The 21,614-nt window shown below is 43.8% G+C and overlaps 1 protein-coding gene and 1 long non-coding RNA gene across 2 annotated transcripts in view; one reads left to right on the top strand and one right to left on the bottom strand.

Moving 5' to 3' along the window:
• The window catches only part of LOC307191814, an 89,227-nt gene that overhangs the window by 50,767 nt on the left and 16,846 nt on the right, over window positions 1–21,614 (top strand). The gene's annotated exons all lie outside the window — the stretch shown is intronic.
• PRR15 (proline rich 15) lies at window positions 7,054–11,403 on the bottom strand. The gene is made up of 2 exons (XM_079931006.1): window positions 9,901–11,403; window positions 7,054–8,159 (listed from the first exon to the last, which is right to left on the bottom strand). Exon 2 carries the CDS (start codon window positions 8,016–8,018, stop codon window positions 7,629–7,631), a length of 390 nt encoding a protein of 129 aa, XP_079787132.1. The 5' UTR covers window positions 8,019–8,159; window positions 9,901–11,403; the 3' UTR covers window positions 7,054–7,628.

Raw genomic sequence — 21,614 nt, 5'->3', positions numbered from 1 at the left:
TGGTGACTGCAGTTAACAATATCACATTGTATATTTGGAAGTTGCTAAGAGAGTAGATCTTACAAGTTCTCATCACAGGAAAAAAAACTAACTATGTGCGATGGTGGATGTTAACTAAAGTTACTGTGGTAACCATTTCACAATATATAAATCTATCCAACCATTACGTTGTCCACCTTAAACTAATACAATGTTATATGTCAATTATATCTCAATATCGGGACCAAAAAAAACCAACACAAACACAAACAAAACTAACAAATAACAACAACAAAAATTAAAGCATGGCAGGTTGTATAACTCAAATAGGTTCACAGACAGTAAATGGAAAAGCCAGGATTTAAATCTAACTCATCTGACTTTAGAACCCTCTGTCTTAACTACTATATTACTTCACTGCTCCTGCAAGAAATTTAAGTCCTCATTCGCTCAACAAATATTTAATGAGTACTACGTGCTAGGCGCTGCGCTGGCCACAGCAGAGCCAGCATAAATTAGAGTCCCTCCCCTTTAAGAGTTTACCATCTGGTGGTAGAGACAGTAACAATACTGTCCATGGGATGGGCTGCGGCAGGAGTCTGTGTGTCCACGGCAGGGACACAGACGAGGGCATCTAACTCTATCTTGGAGGCTCTGAGCGAAGCAACCAATGTCACAGTTAAAACTTAGTGGAAGAGTAGGCGTTTATGGCTATTTATAATATATATATATTTATAATATATAAAAATAATATATATGCAAAGGAGGAAATTTCAAGTTAGCTGGAAGAGCTCGTATTGGTAGATCTGATCACAGCCCAGAAAAATATCATGTCAATGGTGAGGGACATGACGTTGACCACAATCCTACTGTAAAATTTATTGCATGTAATTGGAGATCTGGTCTGTTTTGAATATAAAGGTAAACACTGCTTCTCTTAATAGACACTATAATAACAGAATTTTTGAACTTGAAGTGTCTGAACTTCTTGTTTTACAGGTGAGAAAATGAAAGCCCAGAGCAGTTAAGTGATTTGCCTGAGACCACACAACTACCAGTTAGAAAAATGGGTCTAGAACCTGGGCTTCCTTTCAGGCAGGCCAGTCTGTCCTTTACCAAAGCCCATCACCTTCAGGGCATAGTTCCATCTATTCCTGGACTCACAGCTGCTGTATAAGGCCGTGTAGGTTGTTACTGGTTGTTACAAGGGTGCCTGCTATGGGAGTGTTGGGGGGGGCTGAAGCCCACCCAGAGGAAGTAGCCCCCTTTTCTCACTCTCACAGGCACTTTATAGGCAAGCAATTGCCCTCTTGAAATGAATGTAGCCCAGCCTACAGAAACACCAGTTCCCTCCCATAGTGTATTAACACAGCAATATTGCCTGTATTTTTACCCATGCTGTTCAAATAATTTAGTGATTAGTGCTCTAGTGCCCACTGGCACAAAAAAACCAGTTCTGGTAGGAGGATTTCCAAACAAGTTTCACTGGTGTGATTTCTCTGCCTACAAGTGTGTCTTAGCCATGCCCTTTCCAACAAGGTGCAGGGGTTTGGAGCGAACAGGGGGTCTGCTTTGAGCGCTTAATCTCAGCTCCGGGGTCGTAGTTGCACCTTATATTATTACTGTGTTCTTTTGGGTTCCTGTTACTTCTTAGCAGGCAATCCCTTCTCACTGCAATCCGTATCACAGGTAATAGTTCTGTACAGTAAATGCTCCCTGTTCAAATTACTGTGTGGTTTCTCTCTCCTGATCAGGCTCTGACTGATTACAACCCTCTTAAATTTTTCTATCAGCCAGACACAGCCTGCTTTCCTAGAAGAGAAAAGATTATGACCCTACCAAGAATTACATGCAAGTACAGCAATGGAGGGCCCATGACCTTGTAGGTTAGCCAGGAGTTCATGAAGGGGTGTGAAGAATGAACATTGCCCTTGGAATTTCCCTGAGCTCCTCGACTAAAAGGGCAGTGAGGCATGTGATCACATGCATATAATATGGTCAGTGGGAGTGGTAACATGCACTTGAATGTCCTATGCATAGGTGTTTCCCAACAGAGTGAAGGAGGACCATGACAGGCGCGTGGGAAGAGACTCTTGAATTTTAACGGTTGATTGAGGCTTTGCCAGGCAGGTAGTGGAGAAAGAATATTCCAAGCAGAGGCAACAGGACAGACAGAAGCCTGCAGGCATGGCAAGGTACTCTCGGGAATTGTCAGTAATATGGAATGGCTGGATAGGGGTGGCAGCCCTTGTGAAGGAGTCTGACCTTATCCTTCACAGTTTTAAAGACAGTGTAGAAAAAAAAAAAAAAAAAAAAAAAAAAGTGTAGAGAAGAGTTAAAAAATGATCGTTTCCAGGCCCCTGGCCTAGAGGGGATGAATTCTTGACCAAGGACAACACCAATGAGAATGGAAAAAGATGAGTTTAAACAAGAGTACAGAATCAGGTAGATTGGTGGGATTTGGGGCCCTCGAGGGCTAGTTATGAGGAACTGAGATTATAGTTGTGAAAACACACTTTTTAAATAATATGTATATAATTATATAGCCTTGCTGCAATTTGATTCTAGGCATGAATAATGAGGCTCCATGCTCCTATACAGCAGAATTACCCTGATTATTGGGCCAGATGACAGTGTGGTGACAGCACCATAGGATAACGTGGCAGCTTTATTGCAATTTATGCTTCTCTACCTCCCTCCCAACTTCCCACCTGACCATCAGTACTGGACAGTTGGTGCCTTTGTGTTTTATAGTAAACAATGAGCACTCTTCACAGCCCGTTGTTCAAAATAGCAAATTCCTAAGAGAGAGTTTTAAAGTGGGAATATAGACTCCATCCCATCATTTTACAGAAGAGCAAACCAACACCCGGATCATCTAAGACTCATCTAAGAGCAAGGGAGAGAGAGAATTATGACCGGGTGTCTTGGAAAACTTTGCAGGAGCTCTTTGCTGCCATCTTTGTAGGATATGCATGTTGACTGGCACGAGAAAAAGATTAATAATCTAGGGTACTTGTAACTCAAGGAATATCCCTTCAGAAAAAGCACAGGGAGGTCCTGGATGGGTCCCGTATTCCCCACTTAATGGCAGGTGAGTCAGCAACTCCTTTCAGGGGTAGGAACCTTCATCTTCTTCAACATGAACGTTTCTAGTTTAAGGGCCGGAAAGTTTTGTCTCGTGGGTTAACAGTCTTGTTACACATGTCAGAGATGAAGATACTCCATCTTTTTATTGCACAAGGTTATGTCAACAACTCTGACATGACAGTTACGCATCCATCGCTTTGTCATCCGCAGCACAATTTGGTTTGGAAGAAGGGCTGAATTCCTTGTTTTGAATACCTGGAAGGATCAATGATATCCTCTGTCAGTCTTATATATCGTGATCTTTAGCTACTACCACTTCTATACTGTGGTCAATTGTCCTCTGCCAGGCAAGACCTGTGCGGTTTCCTTACAATTTATATCCTTAATGATAATCTTCTCTCGCCACGAATGCTATTCATCCCATGTTCCAGATGTACGGGGCCATCTTTTGACAAAGTGGTTGTTAATACACTGTGCCTGCAGGAGGCTGGGGAAGGGCCCTGTGCCTCCCTCCGGGCGGCCCCTCTTCCACGTCTCTCAGCCTTTACATATACATTACACACATGTAATCGCTCAGAGGCGAGGTGAGAATGGGGCCGAGGGTACAGGAAACAGGCGAGAAGAACAAAGCTCTGATGGGACAGCCAGCTTGTCAGTGACAGTGTACCCTGGGCTGCACACTTGTTTCTAGCCTAAGGTACTGGTTATGTTGACACCCAAGGGTATAAAATATCTCTGGTCCCACCCTCTACTTGCCATGGAGATAAACTCATGCTTATCCCAAGAAAGGATCTCTTACATTTCTGGGTAATTATCATAAGATGCTCTGCAAATAAAATAAGAGTTTTTAAAGATCAGTTACCCCTACATCTCTATCATGCTAGCTTTTTTTTAGTGTTTGTTTCTAGTCTGGCTGATACTCCTCAACTAAGGAAAAATAATATTCTCTATCTCTTTTTCTCATAAAAGGTGCCTTGTGATCACTGGATATTAGTGCCCTATTTTCCCCCTTATTCCTTTCCAGTTCACCTTTTATTTGAAAGGTGCCCACTTTTATTATTATTTATTTCAAGACACCCAGATTTTCTTCTGTGTATCCCATGAGAAGAACTATTTCTGACAGAGCTTCAGCCCATGCTACCGTTCATTAGGTTTATAGTTCCCTTCTAAGGACTCGGCAAGATCAGTGTTCTGAGTTTGCATTACATTTCAAAGCAGAGAAAAATATTTCCCAGTGTTATATGAAGCAGAATGTCCTAACTGTATACAAAATAGAGTCTCTGCTCTTGAAATGCAAATCAGAATGGGATGAACAACAGAAGCACGAACACAAAGGGACGTTCAGGTGACCTGTAATATGAGTTACTGCTCAGCCACCGACTGCAAGGACAGTCCCTGAGGTAAAAACCACCCTGTGCATATAATTATCATGGGTATGAAAATATTGAGCAAACACACTGCTAGACTTTTGTCCCTTTTTCACATTATTTGGGAGCATGGCATAAGAATTTCTTTAATCGTTTCCAAATTTGTGAGTGAAATTTCATTTGTAAGGGATTTTAAGAAAACAAAAGTCTCCAACCTAATTAACTCCAAATTTAATTCAACATTTTCCTTTTATTTACTATAAAATATCTAGAGGTTTAAACATTTTCAAAATCTGTATATATGTTATGGGAATGTAATTAATCATCTGCAGAGCACATAAATCCCAGCAAGACACTTTGTCAAATTATCTCATCTTACTCATGATCCTTTTATCCCACCAATTTTTCTTGGTTTCTGATTTCACTGAGTTGGGATTAAGTCAGTGCATTCCTCCCACTGCATAATTAGGACTGCTTTAAAACTATGTAATTACAAACCTCAACTGCCAATTGTGCATTGCATTCATTGTCATAACTGCCATTAGCACGGTTTTAAATTCTTTCAGAGCAGTGGGGAAAGATGTCATGTTAATAAGTTCCACTGCTATATGTCTGCTATTGATTATCTGCAGCAATTATAGACTTGGATGGGATCCAAAACTAGACACACAACCCAGGAAAATGCCAATGTTTTGTGCATCTAAAGGAATTTTTAAGAAAAAAAAGTTCTTTAAAACAATAAAACTGGATGAAAGGGTTAGTATAAGATTTTAAAAGTATGCAATGGCTGGCTTACTTTTATAAATGGGTACAGATCTAATCTCTTGGTCTTCCTGGGAGGGGAGAAGTATTTTGGGTAGTTATCTACTCTAATTTTGATTACCTTCTACAGAAATTAAAATAGTATGAAGGTGTTCCAAAGCCTGATTTGACAGCGTCTGCTCTATTCACTCCCACTGCTGGTCAGCCCACAGTCCCCTCCCTTAGCACGAACCTCTTCTGAGTCCAAGATCCCAACTCCCTCTTCTTCATCAGAGTCTAGAGATGGTAGGTAGACCCACTTAAAATTGACGTGAAGTCTTCCTCATCCAGAAAGCTCACCCTGATGAGACTTCAGTCACGTATTTCCCAATTCTGAATACAAAGCAAAAAAAAACTTTTCATGATTAAAAAAAAAAAAAAACCCTCACAAACTCTTTTTTAAGAAACTAAGGTGTTCATAATCCCCATGTAAACAATTTCCTTTGGAGTAAGCCTTTAGTATGTGGAAGTGCATGTATCAAATGGTAAACTCTATGATTTTGCTGGTATCCAAGCTTGATTCACTAATTTAAATCCACTTTAGCCATTTTCATCAAGTCTCTTTGTTAAATCTCTTTGGACAGTCAACATGCTTTGTTATAAATTACTTTGTTATAAATTACTAATTTAAGAGAAACCAAAAACTATATATAACAAATTCAGGAGCTCCAATCAAGTTCTGGCCTGTCATTATCCACATTATATATATATAATATATATAATAATTATATATATATATAATGTAGACATCACATATATAAATTATATATATATTATATATATATATATGAGTGCAATGCACAATCGGCAGTTGAGGTTTGTAATTACATAGTTTTAAAGCAGTCCTAATTATGCAGTGGGAGGAATGCACTGATTTAATCCCAACTCAGTGAAATCAGAATTTTATATATTTATATATATTATATATATTACATATGTTATTTTCTTTAACATCTTTATTGGAGTATAATTGCTTTACAGTGGTGTGTTAGTTTCTGCTTTATAACTATATATGTTATTAATATATTAATATAATATATATCTATTATATATATGTACAATGTGTGTGTGTATATATATACACACACACACACACACACTTTGATCATTATAATTTCCCCGCTATGCATTTCTAAATGGTTATAAATGAACTGAATTGTGGTGGGAAGAGGTCCCAGGGATCTTAACAACTACAATAACTCTCTTGTAATTTGCTGAAAGCAAGTGATTTCAGTACTGATTTACTCTTTTACTTGAAGTTCATAACAAAAGCAAACAGGTAGATTTTTGTTAAAAATCTACAGGTTGGTAGATCTTTAAGGCCTTGCACCTAGATAAATTCTTACTTCAGACTAAGGAAATTAGCTTTTGAAGCAAAGAGGGTGGGAAAAAAGCCAGCTTTGCACAAACTGAGAGTTCAGTCCACCTATTTGAATAAGTATTTTTAGACAATTCTGAATCAGGTTAATAATGAATACAGAAAGAATTATTATTAGCATTGTGACTTACTCTATGAAGATGCACTGAAGTAAAAAAGAAAACTTAGGAATAATTAATTGGTACCTCTCCCTCTCTTCCTCGAACTTGGTTTGTAAATAGGGATATCCAGCTAGCTGTTTCCTATCTGGGTGTTGGTAGTTTGTAGACATGGTCTCCTCCCTGCAGCTTTTCAAGAGGAACTGTCAGGTTATGTGGCAAATGATTAACTCTGTCACCCTGGATTTTGCATGCCTGCTTTTAAGTATGATGAGCTTCAGTCTTGCAATGGAAAAAAAAATACAAAAGTCACCTTAAGTCTTACAGTGCAACAGTTTTAATAGTCCACGCTACAACAGGCAAGTACAGTTTTGCAGTTCAACATTAAAAGCAATCCTGCCTTAATTAAAATGCTTCTACTTAAGAATGCTTCCTGCTCTCTTCCATCCCTTCACTTAAGGTGTGTCTACAAAAGTACTCCTAAAGTGCATTTCTCAGGCATTAAAGATAGCACTGTGATTTGCTTTCCAATAGCAAGTTCGGAATCAGAGCGTGCCGTTCTCAGTGGAGGGCTGCGCAATTCCAGCTGAGCTAAGGTCTCTTACAAAAGTACCCTTCTCACTCCCACGGGCGACGCAAACGAGGCCACTGAAGTTTTTTGAAAAAAATTGTGCCAACTTCCTCTGCGGTATCTTCTCTTACCACGAATAAATATTTAATGCATCCTTGAGTCGTGATACACGGAACACGTTGTTTTGTCACGTCAATTTCTAGGAAAATAAACTCTGGAGGCCTTGTGCGAATATTCTGAATTTGGTGGGATGAGACTCCAAGAACAGGGGCGGGGCAGAATTCTCGGGTTTAGACCTGGGGGTTGGGGAGGTGTGGTGCGAAGAGAGTCCCGGAGCGCTTGGGCTACTGCTTGTCCTCGTGCGGGTCACCAGAGAAGCTCGCCTCCTCCGAGGACCTGACTCCCTCGGGGAGCAGAGTGGCGCGCACTTTCCTCTTCTCCTTAAAGCGGCCCGAGCGCGAGATCTTCAAATTTCGGCGGCTGTTGCCCGATTTCTCCCCGCCCAACTTGTCTGGCTTGTGGGGCTCGCCGGCGCCCCCGAGGAGATTGGGATGCTGATTCTCCCGGGAACTGCTAGTCCAGTCGGGGCCAGGCGGGGCAGGCGCCGCGGGTTCCCCGGGGTCAGGCTGGGTGGGAGGCTTCGCACCCCCCGCGGCGTCCTTGCTTTTCTTCCTGCTGTTCTTTAACGAACTCCACCAGGAGCCCGAGCTGCCTGTGCCGCCGCCGTCGGCCATGGCCAGCGGGCCAAGTGGCGGGGGGCGCGGCGAGCGGGGAAGGGCCTCAGCGGCAGCGGCGCCTCTCTCGTCCACCTCGGCCCTGCCCCGGCTTCTCGCAAGCGGGCTGCGGGCTGGGAGCCGCCGAAGCAGAGGCTTGTGCTGGGGAGGAAAACAAAACTTCGTTACTGGGTTTGTCGAAGTCACGTGCCCCTCAATCCCACTTCCTCCCCTTGGCTCCGTCTGGCACCGGGGCGGCTGGGGTCCGAGGGTCCGCAGCCGCGCGGGCCGCAGAGGGCACCGCCGCGCCCCCCCCCCCGCCCCCCGCCAGGGCGCAGGCGGACCAAGGGCTTCCGGGGCGCCACCCTCTGGTCTCGAGACTGAGTCTTGGCACTCCCTGGCCTCAGCCTTAGTCTGGCTTCCAGGATAGCGCAGTGGTCCGCGCGCGAGGGCCACCCAGGGGTGGGTGCCGGGGCTTCTGGATTAACCAGGCCCCAGAGGGAAAATGGCCTGTCCTGTCACTCCGCCCGTTTGTGGACGAAGCCCAAAGGTGACCCACCGGGTCCAGAAGGGCACCTGCGAGGAGGGCGCCCGGAAGCAAGCGCGCCCCCGCTATAGGTGAGCCATGAACATTAGATCCCTGTCAAACAGTTCCGAAATTTCCCTCAAAGGTTTTTGTTCCCTGGACTTCTGTCCCGGGATCCTTTTTGATGTGATTCTTCGGGGGCGGGGCGGGGCGGGGCGTGGGGGGCGGATTTACAGGCCAGTAAGAGCGAGGGACAAGCTCATGGTGTTTGTTTCTTTTAAATTCTGCTTTCGACAAAACTTATGCCTGATGACCTTCAGAGAAGCATGTCTAGACCTAACTTGCCTTGAAAACCGCCATCCTAACGCTTCCTTTTATTCCCCAGAGACCAATCTTGCGTCTCTTTGAAGCCACCCGCTGCCTGCGGTTGAGATGAGCCCAAGTCCCCTTCCCTTAGTTCTGTATTAAAATATGCACCGCGTCTGTTTGTACTAGGCAACTCAACTCATGGGATTTTAAGTTACAAATTAAAGGCTTCTGTTCTTTTCCTTGCGCAATTCCCTCCTCCAAAGGAGAGAGCGCACAACCAAGAACTCCAATTTGCCTCTTCCCAGCTTTTAAAATAGCACTGCGGAGCGAAAAGGCTGTTTGTTAGCACTTAAGGTGCGAATATCGGAAGCGAGGCTCCTCTGCTCATTTTCTGTGCTGGGCACTAACTCCACGAACGAGCAGGATTCGCTGGCGCCGCGGCTCATTTCCAGGTTTCCGCTGGGCTCCTTCCCATCCCACGCGCCCGGCGCTGCTGGGATTCGCCCGCTCTGGAGAGCGAAAATTCGGCGGTGTCTGTGGTTTGGAGGTTCTCCTTCCCCAACCGGGGGGAGACAGCCGGAGGGCCTACGCCGGCGGCCGCAGCGGCCTCCCCTGAGCAAGGAGACCTTGGCACCAGCTCCTCCCCAGAACGCCCCGAGGGCACACTCGACTTGAAAACAATAGAAGAAAAAATGGCCAAAAGTTCTTTCCTTACAGAAGGCACCCACACCCTCAGGCACAGTTTGCAGTTGGGTTTGCAAACATCTATTCCCCCTCCGCTTTATAGATCGGAAAAGCACCCCCAACTTATTCACTGGTGGTGGTGGTGCTGGTGATAGTGGTGGGTGTTCCTGATGCTACTTTCAGTCTTCTACCCTACGCTTTCTTCTCCACAATCAACGTTGTATGCACGGAAGGGTTTTGCACAAATTGCTCATGGGAAAGATTGCAAATTACGCAGAACGCCTGCAGCTAGTAACTTCTCCTCGGGCGCTGAGGGAGCGCCCCAGCGTGACACCCCGGAATGGGCTCTGTCTTGGCGGACGGAGAATCACCCTGATCGCTCACCTGCTCAGGCTTCCCAGGACCCCGCGGCTCCGCGCCTCTCTTCCCGCGCAGAGTCGGGAGGGGGTGCGCTTGGGTTAATCTGGAAGTCGGGGCGCGGCGTCCCTCTGCGCGGTCTTGGAGAGGTCAGGTTTCTTTCTGGAAGGTGTGCTAGCCGAAATCGCCGCAGTCCAGCTAAGCCGATTGCTGTTGCTGGTCTCCCCTGGCTCCTCCAGCTTCCTGGCGCAGCGGCGGCAGTAGCCCGGAGCTCGAAGTACTGTTGGCTCCGACCGGAGGCCGCCCCTGCGAGTGAGTGCCAGGCTCAATGCCCCAGGTGAATGGCCAGGCAGTCTCTCCCGCCTAGTAGCCTTTCATTCTCCCTTTCCCTGATAGCGCCGCCCGGGAGCCGCAGGGAGATGGGATCTCAGGGGCTCACTCTGATGCATTGAAGCTCCCTACCGCGTCGGTCCTCCGCGCGGGGAAAGACATCTGCTCACCTGCTGGTTATTCGCCAAGTGATTCTAGAAACCAGAGCCCCGGGGCAGCGGGAAGAAAAAAATAATAACCCAGGAGGCGGCCACTGCTGCCACAGGTGCAGGTAGGAAGTTCGCGTTCCCGCCTTCCAGGGACGAGATTGGACCAGGTCGCCTACGTGGCGCCAGCCTTGGGATGTCTGATTGGAGAAAGGCTGCGTGCGCCTCTCGCGAGTCGGACTCCTGAAGAAGAAACGGTAGAGGAGACCGGAGACCGGGAGACCGAGGCTGCAGGTGGGCTCCGGCGGATATACGTCGCAGCTCTCTCTCCCTCTGCCCCTACCCCAATTTCTTTTTTTCCTTTCCTCTCCGCGTCCCCAACCGTGGCCACTCAGCTCCCAGAATCTCAAGTTCTGTAACTTACAGGAGCCGTTCCATACCCAGGCACAGTGTTGCAGAGTTGCAGGCGCCCTGAGTTGAAAGGCTGTAATATTAACAAGTTCGTTATGTGCCAGCCAGGCGCTCTTCCAAGCGCTTTCTGTGGATTAACTTATTTACTCCTCCTCACAGCAACCCTAGGAGGTAAGAACTATTGTTATCCTCACTTGAGGATAACTTAGCTCTGAAAGGCTAAAGGGTTGCCCAAGGTTGCACGGCTGGTGAGTGTGGCAGAGCCGGATTTGTACCCTGGAGACCTGACTCCGGCTCCCGCGGTCTTAACCGGCACCTTATACCGCAGCCTGCCAGTCAGTGTCGGTCTCTTAGCGTGACTCAGTGAGGATGTGAATTTCCTTCCCTCAGGTCTAGAAGTCCGTGGACAGCCACCGCGCCTGAGGAGTACAGATCCAGCCCTGAGCTGGAAGTCAAGTGAACCCGCGGATGGCGTCAAGTTTCAGGAGGCTTTTGTTCCCAGGAACATATGGGTGCTTTTTATTACCTGGACAGAAAGGTTTTGACATAGGGCATTTTCACTAATAAGGCAGAGGTGCAACCGGCTGCATCTTCTAGGATGCTTTTATTTTTCAAAGAACTATTTTGATGTTCACTGAGCTCGTGTGTAACTCCTCTGAAGGACTGCGTATGGAGCAACTGACATCCCAGCATCTTTGTTCTGAGGATTTTCTAAAGTGGTGAAGTAGTGAAAGACATGATGCCTACCTATTGCATAACTTACAATATGGAATTCATAGGAAGAAATTTTTATAGAGTATTTCAATGTATGAAATATGGTAAAATATGAATATTTTATATCCTTAACTTAGTTTAGCATTCTTGGATTTTTAAATGATATGCACAGCAGCGTGTATTTGAAAGTGATACATTTCCATATATTTCTTGGGATTCGTTTTAGAGAGGAAACTTGCAATCGTAGCACCAGAACTGAACAAAGACAGGCCACCAACCATGAGAGGAGGACGGGATACATCGTCATAGTGCCAAGGAGGAAAGTCCTGTCTGAAGAACCCTCACCGCTAGAAAGTGGTGGAGCTGGGTTCCAAACGTTGTTTTTTGATCAAATGGGTGAAAGAAGGAAGACATTTAGGAAAAGAAAATGAGTCCTGCAAATGGCTTCTCATCTAGCATGATTTAACAAAGGGCCAGCATTTTCTAAATAGATGAACATCAGCTAACTGCTGAAATTAAAAAATTCATTCTCTTCCATCCCTCCCGTTTGTATTTAACAACTTTGAATATTTCTGTATTTCATTGACTTGATAACACCTTATAAATAACCGTTGCATGCAGTAAAAACATTTAAATGGAGACATGAAAACTAAGGAGAAATGAAGCAGAAGGGACTAGGGAGGTGGAGAATGGGTGTCCCTCCAGACAGAGGGAATAGCACGTGCAAAAGCCATGAGCTGTGAAGGAGCTTAGGATTTTTAAGGAGCAAAGAGGTGGTCAGTGTGATCTGAGTACAAAGTGAGCTGAAGCACTGCAGGAGACAAAGTTAGAAAGGTGGGCGCGACCAGACCCTTCAGGACCTGGTAGGAGTTTTGAACATAATCCATTATAGAGGAAGTGACATGGTAAGATTTGCATTTAAAATATCACGGAAACTGTAAAGAGTGGATGGTAGAGTGGACAAGGTGGGGCTACAGGAAAACCAGTTTGGAACTGTTGGGGTAGTTCAGGTGGGATATTTTGATGGCTGGTGGGAGGGTGCTGGCAGTGGGGGAGGTGAGAAGAATTAGATGTATGCAAAAGAGAGTTAGGAGGTAAAATCAACAGGACACGCTTTCATTCAGTTCATACAAAAGAGGAGCCTGAGTTTAACTAGAGGCTTAAAACAGATGCTTTTACAGTCTTCCTTGTAACTAGGAGCATGCATGTGATCTAGTTCTGACTTATGGGGCTATAAGGAAGACTTCTGAAATGTTTCTTCCTAAATACAGGACAGAGGGCTTGCCTGGTGGCGCAGTGGTTGAGAATCTGCCTGCCAATGCAGGGGACACGGGTTGGAGCCCTGGTCTGGGAAGGTCCCACGTGCCACGGAGCAACTGGGCCCGTGAGCCACAACTACTGAGCCTGTGCGTCTGGAGCCTATTCTCGGCAACAAGAGAGGCTGCGATAGTGAGAGGCCCGCACACCGCAATGAAGAGTGGCCCCCACCTGCCGCAACTAGAGAAAGCCCTCGCACAGAAACGAGGACGCAACACAGCCAAAAATAAATATAACTAAATAAATTTGAAAAAAAAATACAGGACAGAGCCTTCTGAAAGAAGAACATCTTTTGCAATACCCTTGATTCTTATGTTTAAGTACAGTGTGAGGATGTGCGGCAGCCATTGTGCAACAGTGAGGCAACAGACATGGAAATAAAACCCAGCACACTAAGGATGATGGCATGGGAGTGTGACAAGTGTTTGGGTCCTTCATGATACTGGTGAGCCCCTGGAAGAACCCTGGGATGACATATCTCTTGACTACTAGTTCGGTGAGATAAGGTGGATTCCTATGATTTAAGCGCAGCTTTAAATACAGTTTTCTGTTACTTGCAGCCCCAAACATTCCTTCTTGGTGCAGTCTAGCAGAGTTATAGAAAAAACATATATTGTTCAAAAGGCAAAAAGGTAGTGTTGTCACATTTTTTCCCTGACCAATATGAAAAGTTCTTCCTGGAAGAAGGGCTTAGTGAAATGTTTAAGTGATGGGGAAGTTTTTAGAGGTGGCGAATGCATCTGCAAAAGAAGGTACTTCACTGAAAAGGCTTGGAGTTGGAACTTCCCTGGAGGTCCAATGGTTAAGACGCCACACTCTCAATGTAGGGGGCACGCGTTCAATCCCTGGCCAGGGAGCTAAGATGCCACATGGCAAGGCCAAAAAAAAAAAAAAAAAAAGAGGCTTGGAGTTAAGGGAATGAGTGGATAAAGGTATGTGTACATGTGTACATACGGTGGCAAGGAGCATCGGATTATCTGAGATCTCATGGTAGTTTGACTTTTAAAGATAGAATTTTAAATCAAAACAATTGACTTATTTTCCTCCATTTATTGAATCTAGAACTGTTTAAATCTATAAAAATTTTCATAACCAATCCCATGAAAAAAAAACCCACCCCAGGGCTTCCCTGGTGGTGCAGTGGTTGGGGGTCCGCCTGCTGATGCAGGGGACACGGGTTCGTGCCCCGGTCCGGGAAGATCCCACATGCCACAGAGTGGCTGGGCCCGTGAGCCATGGCCGCTGAGCCTGCGCATCTGGAGCCTGTGCTCTGCAACGGGAGAGGCCACAACAGTGAGAGGCCCGCGTACCAAAAAATAAAAAAATAAAAAAAAAACCCACCCCAAACCAAAAAACAACAAAGAGAGTTAGTGTTAAACAAATATAGTTGTGTTCTGTAACTACTGATCTAGGAATCCTGCTGTTTGCTTCTATAAGGAGAACATGGACTGTCCTAAACCTCTGTGTTGGTAAGCTATGAATACAGTATAGATGCATTTAAAAGTTGATTTATCTACCCAGTGAATAGTAGGTGACTTTCAATGTTACAGAATTTAAATATGCTTAGATTGGGCATTGCGTACATTTCTTTATAATATTTTTTTCTTGTCATTTTTTACTTTTCAAAAATGTGTTGATGGTTTGAGAAAGGACAGTTTCTTTCTTCTCTTCTTTTTTTAAAAAATTAAATTGTTGGGGCTTCCCTGGTGGCGCAGTGGTTGAGAGTCCGCCTGCTGATGCAGGGGACATGGGTTCGTGCCCTGGTCCGGGAAGATCCCACATGCTGAAGAGCAGCTGGGCCCGTGAGCCATGGCCGCTGAGCCTGTGCGTCCGGAGCCTGTGCTCCACAACGGGAGAGGCCACAAGAGTGAGAGGCCCGCGTACCGCAAAAAAAAAAAAAAAAAAAAATTAAATTGTTTCTTTCTCAGGTGACCCTTTAAGTGCAATAAATGATTACACTAAAAGACAATAGATAATGACTTTCTAGAGAGCAGGATTTGCATACTAGAAATTAAAAGAGGAACTTTAGAAGTTCAACTTGGCATTTGCAATCCTAGCAAACCTGGCATTGTATCAGAGGCGGAGAAATTGATTCTCTTCCTTTAAAGCATTTATGGTGGGAACAGGGCAAAGGAAAACACATGATGAGAAAAGTTAAGAAATACAGCTAATCGGAAAAGATAGGCAGAACACTCTATGACATAAATCACAGCAAGATCCTTTTTGACCCACCTCCTAGAGAAATGTAAATAAAACCAAAAATAAACAAATGGGACCCAATGAAACTTAAAAGGTTTTGCACAACAAAGGAAAACATAAACAAGACAAAAAGACAACCCTCAGAATGGGAGAAAATATCTGCAAATGAAGCAACTGACAAGGGGTTAATCTCCAAAATTTACAAGCAGCTCATGCAGCTCAATATCATAAAAACAAACAACCCAATCCAAAAATGGGCAGAAGACCTAAATAGACATTTCTCCAAAGAAGATATACAGATTGCCAACAAACACATGAAAGGATGCTTAACATCACTAATAATTAGAGAAATGCAAATCAAAACTACAGTGAGGTATCACCTCACACCAGTCAGAATGGCCATCATCAAAAAGTCTACAAACAATAAACGCTGGAGAGGGTGTGGAGAAAAGGGAACCCTCTTGCACTACCGGTGGGAATGTAAATTGATACAGCCACTATGGAGAACAGTATGGAGGTTCCTTAAAAAAGTAAAAATAGAACTACCATACAATCCAGCAATCCCACTACCGGGCATATACCCTGAGAAAACCATAATTCAAAAAGTGTCATGTACAACAGTGTTCATTGCAGCTCTATTTACAATAGACAGGACATGGAAGCAACCTAAGTGTCCATCAACATATGAATGGATAAAGAAGATGTGGCACATATATACAATGGAGTATTACTCAGCCATAAAAAGAAACGAAGTTGAGTTATTTGTAGTGAGGTGGATGGACCTAGAGTCTGTCATACAGACTGAAGTAAGAAAGAGAAAAACAAATACCATATGCTAACACATATATATATGGAATCTAAAAAAAAAAAAAGAAAAAAGTTCTGAAAAACCTAGGAGCAGGACAGGAATAAAGACACAGACGCAGAGAATGGACTTGAGGACACGGGGAGGGGGAAGGGTAAGCTGGGACGAAGTGAAGGAGTGGCATGGAGATATATACACTACCTAATGTAAAACAGATAGCTAGTGGGAAGCAGCTGCATAGCACAGGGAGTTCGGCTCAGTGCTTTGTGACCACCTAGAGGGGTGGGATAGGGAGGGTGGGAGGGAGACGCAAGAGGGAGGAGATATGGGGATATATGTATATGTATAGCTGATTCACTTTGTTATAAAGCAGAAACACACCACTGTAAAGCAATTATACTCCAATAAAGATGTTAAAAAAATACAGCTAATCAAAATGAAGAAAATAAAGGTGATTGATATTCTCTTCACCCAAGGATAACTATGGCCCACATTTTCACATTTACTCCATTCATCCTACCCCTTCCCTATCCCCCTTCCCTCCCTTCCATCATCCCTTTCTTTTATGGACTCTTCCATTCTTTGAAAATTAGATTTGTCTCTCCTATGGCCTTTTCCTTTATAGTCACCCATGTACTTGTAGTTTAATATTTATTTTCTCCTTTCTGTGTATGCACATCAGTGTTGTTGGATGTAGTCTGTAAACTTTTAAAAATAAATTTATTTATTTATTTATTTTTGGTTGCCTTGGGTCTTCGTTGTTTTGCGTGGGCTTTCTCTAGTTGCTGGCGAGCGGTGGTTACTCTTCATTGTGGTGCGCAAGCTTCTCATTGTGGTGGCTTCTCCTGCTGCAGAGCACGGGCTCTAGGCGTGTGAGCTTCAGTAGCTGTGAGGCACGGGCTTAGATGCTCTGGGGCATGTGGGATCTTCTTGGACCAGGGCTAGAACCTGTGTCCGCTGTACTGGCAGGCAAATTCTTAACCACTGCACCACCAGGCAAGTCCCTAGTCTGTAAACTTTTAAAGAGAGGGTGTTGCACCTGTGCCTGAATTTGGACTCCACTGTTCACATCATCTCATCCTGTGCCCTGTCAGGTTAACATGAATGCATACCTAGAAGTATAAAAACTATAGTCACGGGCTTCCCTGGTGGCGCAGTGGTTGAGAGTCCGCCTGACGATTCAGGGGACACGGGTTCTTGCCCCGGTCCGGGAAGATCCCACATGCTGCAGAGCGGCTGGGCCCGTGAGCCATGGCCGCTGAGCCTGTGTGTCCGGAGCCGGTGCTCCGCAACGGGAGAGGCCACAACAGTGAGAGGCCCGCGTACCGCAAAAAAAGAAAAAACAAAAACAAACAAAATTACAGTCACAAAATATGACTAATCATGTCAGTTTCACACTTGACCTAAGCAAGGCTGGTTTGTACAGTTCCACCTCCCTCCAAAATTCAGTCGACACCAGCTGACTCTTTGTAACTTCCCACACCTCCTCCTTTTGTGGATCTGGTTCCTTTAGTATTCTTGGATATCATTGTATGTTCCTCATTTTCCTTAAAAAATTATTTGTAAGAAAATTTAAGACCTAAGACAAAAGTCACTTTTTCTAGAAAGGATTTTCAAGAGTTTAGGGACACTACCAGGCAGGACCACTTTACAATCAGTTCATGGCTTGAGGATTTGGGATAACCAAAAACAAGAGATCCACAGGACCATTAGCCTATAGTCACACTCCAGGGACAAGTCCATTCCCTCCCTACCGGCCTCCCCATCTTTTCTGCTCCAAATTAACTTAATTGTCCATGAAGACCTGTTGGGGGGATGGGTATAGTTTACTTCTGGGCTGCCTGGAGCCTGAGGGTATGGCCCTTTGGGGTCTGACACTTATCAAGGGAAAAATCTTCTATTAATTGCTCTTTTTTGGATGAGCCCTACACTCACTTATAATTCTGTCCCTTATGCTCCAGAGGGCTATGAAAACTGAAGTTGTTTTCGTGCCCAATTTTTTCCAGCAAGAGAATTCAGCCAAATAACCTAGCTGCCACTGACAGGAGTGGGTGTGTTTTAATTTTATTGTCAATTGTTTGCTTGATGTTTGTCCCTGCGACTAGATTATAATTTTCTTATTTATTTATTGTCTGACTCCCTCACTAGAAAATGAGTTCCATTTTATTTAATGATCATTAACAGAACACTTTCTGTGTACTGGGTACATTTCTAATTGCTTTATAAATATTAAGTCATTTAATCTTCCTGAAAGCCCTGTGAAATAGGTACTATTATTATTATAGATGAGGTAACTGAGACACTAAGAACTTAAGTTACTTGCCCAAGGTGACACAGCCAGTAAGTATTAGAGCCAGCATTTGACCCCAGGAAAACTGGCTTCAGAGTCCAGGGACTAACTCCTCTCTGTGCTGTGTCTCTCCGTGAGCACTCGGACAGGTCACTAATGAGTCTTTAGGACCTGGCATCTGCCTGACAATAACAGTTCTTACTATTGTTGAATGCACGACCATCCAATGCAGAAATGTGTGCTTTCTTGGTTAAAATATGACCAACTTGTAAAAAGAAATGTACTAAAAGTGGCAATGAAATAAAATTTCAATCTGTCATTACAGGTAATAATAGCCTGATTTTCTTTAATTCTGAGAAGTGAGTACAGTAGGTGGACCAAATTATCTGATAAATGTTTGCTTTTTTCTTAAAATTGTAAGAGCACTATCATGTTGCAATACCCTTTGAAGGAGATGTGGTTAGGTGGTAAATGCGGATGGGGAAGAATAAAGTAATACCAGAGGATGGCTGATGAGATTTTATTAAATATTGTACTTGGGGAATAAATGAATGATCTAGAGGACATGACATTTCAGAACAGGGCTCCACAGCACATCTTGACTCTCTCAGGAAACAAAGATAATTCTACTTTATTGTTTATTAGAAAATCACTGATGTAAATAAAAGTCATGTGTTACCACACAAGGTAATGTTCTCTGGCTGGTCACCTGGTTCCAGGTCAGGCCCAGGGTAAACTAGATCCTGTAAAGGGTGACTTGCTATCTGCAGTTGTTCATTTCCATTTTCAAAGGGTTGATTCGGTTATGCTCCGTTCGCCAGGTTATATTTTCTCTTTATGGTTTGTCGATGTGTCAGCTCATTACGTCACATGTGCACAGGGAGGAGGTGGATATCTGATGGAAGGGTAACATGATGCAGGAAGGGAATCTTTTGGTTTCATCATTTGCATCAAGGCCAGTGTCAAAACATAGTTAGAAATCCATAAGAAATAGCTGCTTTCCTAAGTCAAAGGCCGTCAGGGGAGGTGCACCAATGTTTTGGCACTCAGCTTTCTGTTCGGTGCCAACACAGGTAAATCTCCCATTGTACACTCCAGTGAACATTCAGTTTCATCTACTTGATGTCATTTCACTTACCTACTGGGGGAAACTACTTCAGCTGCAGCTATAAAACTTTTATAATAATGGCAAATTTTAAATTCTTACTCTGGGCTTTCACTTTACTATGTGCTTATCCAAAAGTGGAAAGTGTTCTTACTGTTTTAATGGTAGAGCAACCCTGAGAGAGAGATATTACAAGTTCTACAGTTTTATCCTAGAAATTTGAAGCAAGTTGCTCCAAGTCACAGGACCAGAAGAGGTGCAGTTATTTTGATTCGGTTTGAGTTACTCTTTCCCTAGTACAATGTTCTTTTAATATTGATATTTGAATCTCATATTGCCTTTTAGTTAATCATTAGATCAATAAATAGTTGTTGGTATCCAGGCTATTACATCAAAAGAGGTAGTCATACTTAAAAGATTCGAATTAGGTCATCGTCTTCTAAGTTTCCCACTTAGAATAATGCTAAATCATATGTGGTTGCTTAAATATTAAAGCCCTATGGAATCACAGAGCACTCAAAGCTCAAATTAACACTGGGAATTGTAATTATATACATTTCTTGTGAAAAGACTTGATGGTTGGTTTGAATTACGAGCTGTGTGGCTTTGAGAAAATTACTTAATATCTTTAGGCTCCGGTTTCCTTAAATGTAAAGTGGGGATAATACTATCTACTTCTCTGGATCGTTGCCAAGATTAAAGCAGACAATACATTTATTAAAGTCCCCAGCACAGTGCCTGACACGCAATAGGCACTCAGTAAATGTTAGTTTCTCCTTGACTGATTTCTTTCATTGGCTGTGTAGGAAAATCATGTAAACAGACTCCACAGATCAATCACTTCCAAGTGCTTTTGGAAAATAATGGGTAGAGAATCTTAAAGTTCACTGTCATTACTGTTGGTTAGGGCCCATTGCTTCCCCCCCCCCCCAAGAACATCAGGTTAAAATTTACTGGAGAGTATTTAATATACAACAATTTGCTCTGAATCTAACTTTTTTTTCAGGAACATACTTAATGATTAAATCAAATCAAGCAGAAGTTTTCTGTATGTGATTCAAGAACGCTCTTCATCCTTTCGGCACCGAAATTGCATTACCTGTCATTGAAGGAGGAAGTGTGCTCAGTTAAGCTTGAAAGCAATGTTACCAGAAAAGGATTAACAAATCGTAAGGCAGAATCCTTAGAAGTAAGGTCACTACCACAATGCGGCTGAGGCACGAGCCAAGGAATATGTTTAATATGTGTTGCCCCTTTAGCTCCTGGAATCTTAATATGTAATCCACATCACTGAATCAGACCCAAAGGAGGGAAAGAACAGGAGCATCATGTCTCTGCTATGTAGACACGGCATGATTAATTATTTTAAAAAATTAGTTTTTATTTTATTTAAGTAATCTATGCACACAGAGTTCCAAAGTCAAATGTTATTAAGGCGATTATAGCATATCACAGGGGTTTCTTATCTCATTCCTTCCCTTAGTTCTCTTCCCCAACCACCTTCAACAATTTTGGCTTTTTGTTTCCGACATGTGCACATCTCTATATTTCTAATTAATTTGTGTATTATGCTCTCTTTTGATTTATCGATATTTAACCTCTATTAATTTCTTATTATGGTATTTGAGCCTTTTGTTCTCTTATACCACCATGCCTTCTGCTTCCTTTCTCTCCTATCCCAGTACAGTGGTCATATTACAGCCTTTGTTGAATTGACAATTCCATGTTGATATTATTGTGCCTTTGTAAATATTGTTCAGGCTAAGCATTATAGTGTACAGAACATTATATTTGCTTTCCTACTTTTTGTCTTTTCCTAAAATTAATAATGGCCTCTCCCTGCCCACCCTCCCCCCACCTCAACCCTTTCAATCTGCTTGTTTTTAGTCCTGTTTCTAATTCTTTCTACGCTTTCCAATGGCTTCTTGGTGCACTTTTCTACAAGTGCTATCATATCAGTATATATGTGTTCCATTTTGTTTTTCCTAAAAATATCCCTCCTGGGCATCCCTGCTGGCGCAGTGGTTGAGAGTCCACCTGCCGATGCAGGGGGCACGGGTTCGTGCCCCGGTCTGGGAAGATCCCACATGCCCTGGAGCAGCTGGGCCCGTAAGCCATGGCCGCTGAGCCTGCGCGTCCAGAGCCTGTGCTCCGCAACGGGAGAGGCCACAACGGTGAGAGGCCCGCGTACCGCCAAAAAAAAAAAAAAAATCCCTCCTGGACACTTCCTTCTCCTTCCATAGGGACTGACCTCTCTCGGTCTTTGCACAGTCTCCTCCTGGGGATGCCTTGAGTCTCCTTCTTTCTTGGTGGAGTTGCTTGTTTTGCTGGAGCACATTGTCAGATGGGGCAGCAGCAGAAGGTGTCATGGTGGCCGTCTTCAACGTGGCTGTCTCTTTAGCCACACAGTTCCATCTGGACTGT

The sequence above is a fragment of the Stenella coeruleoalba genome (genome assembly GCF_951394435.1).
Source record: "Stenella coeruleoalba genome assembly, chromosome: 9".
In the NCBI taxonomy this organism is placed as follows: Eukaryota; Metazoa; Chordata; class Mammalia; order Artiodactyla; family Delphinidae; genus Stenella; species Stenella coeruleoalba.
The sequence above is the reverse complement of the archived record's forward strand: the minus strand, read 5'-3'. Positions and strand labels throughout refer to the sequence as shown.

What these genes read in the sequence shown, in the direction of transcription:
- PRR15 (XM_079931006.1), bottom strand. Translation starts at nt 8,018, where the DNA reads ATGGCCGACGGCGGCGGCACAGGCAGCTCGGGCTCCTGGTGGAGTTCG.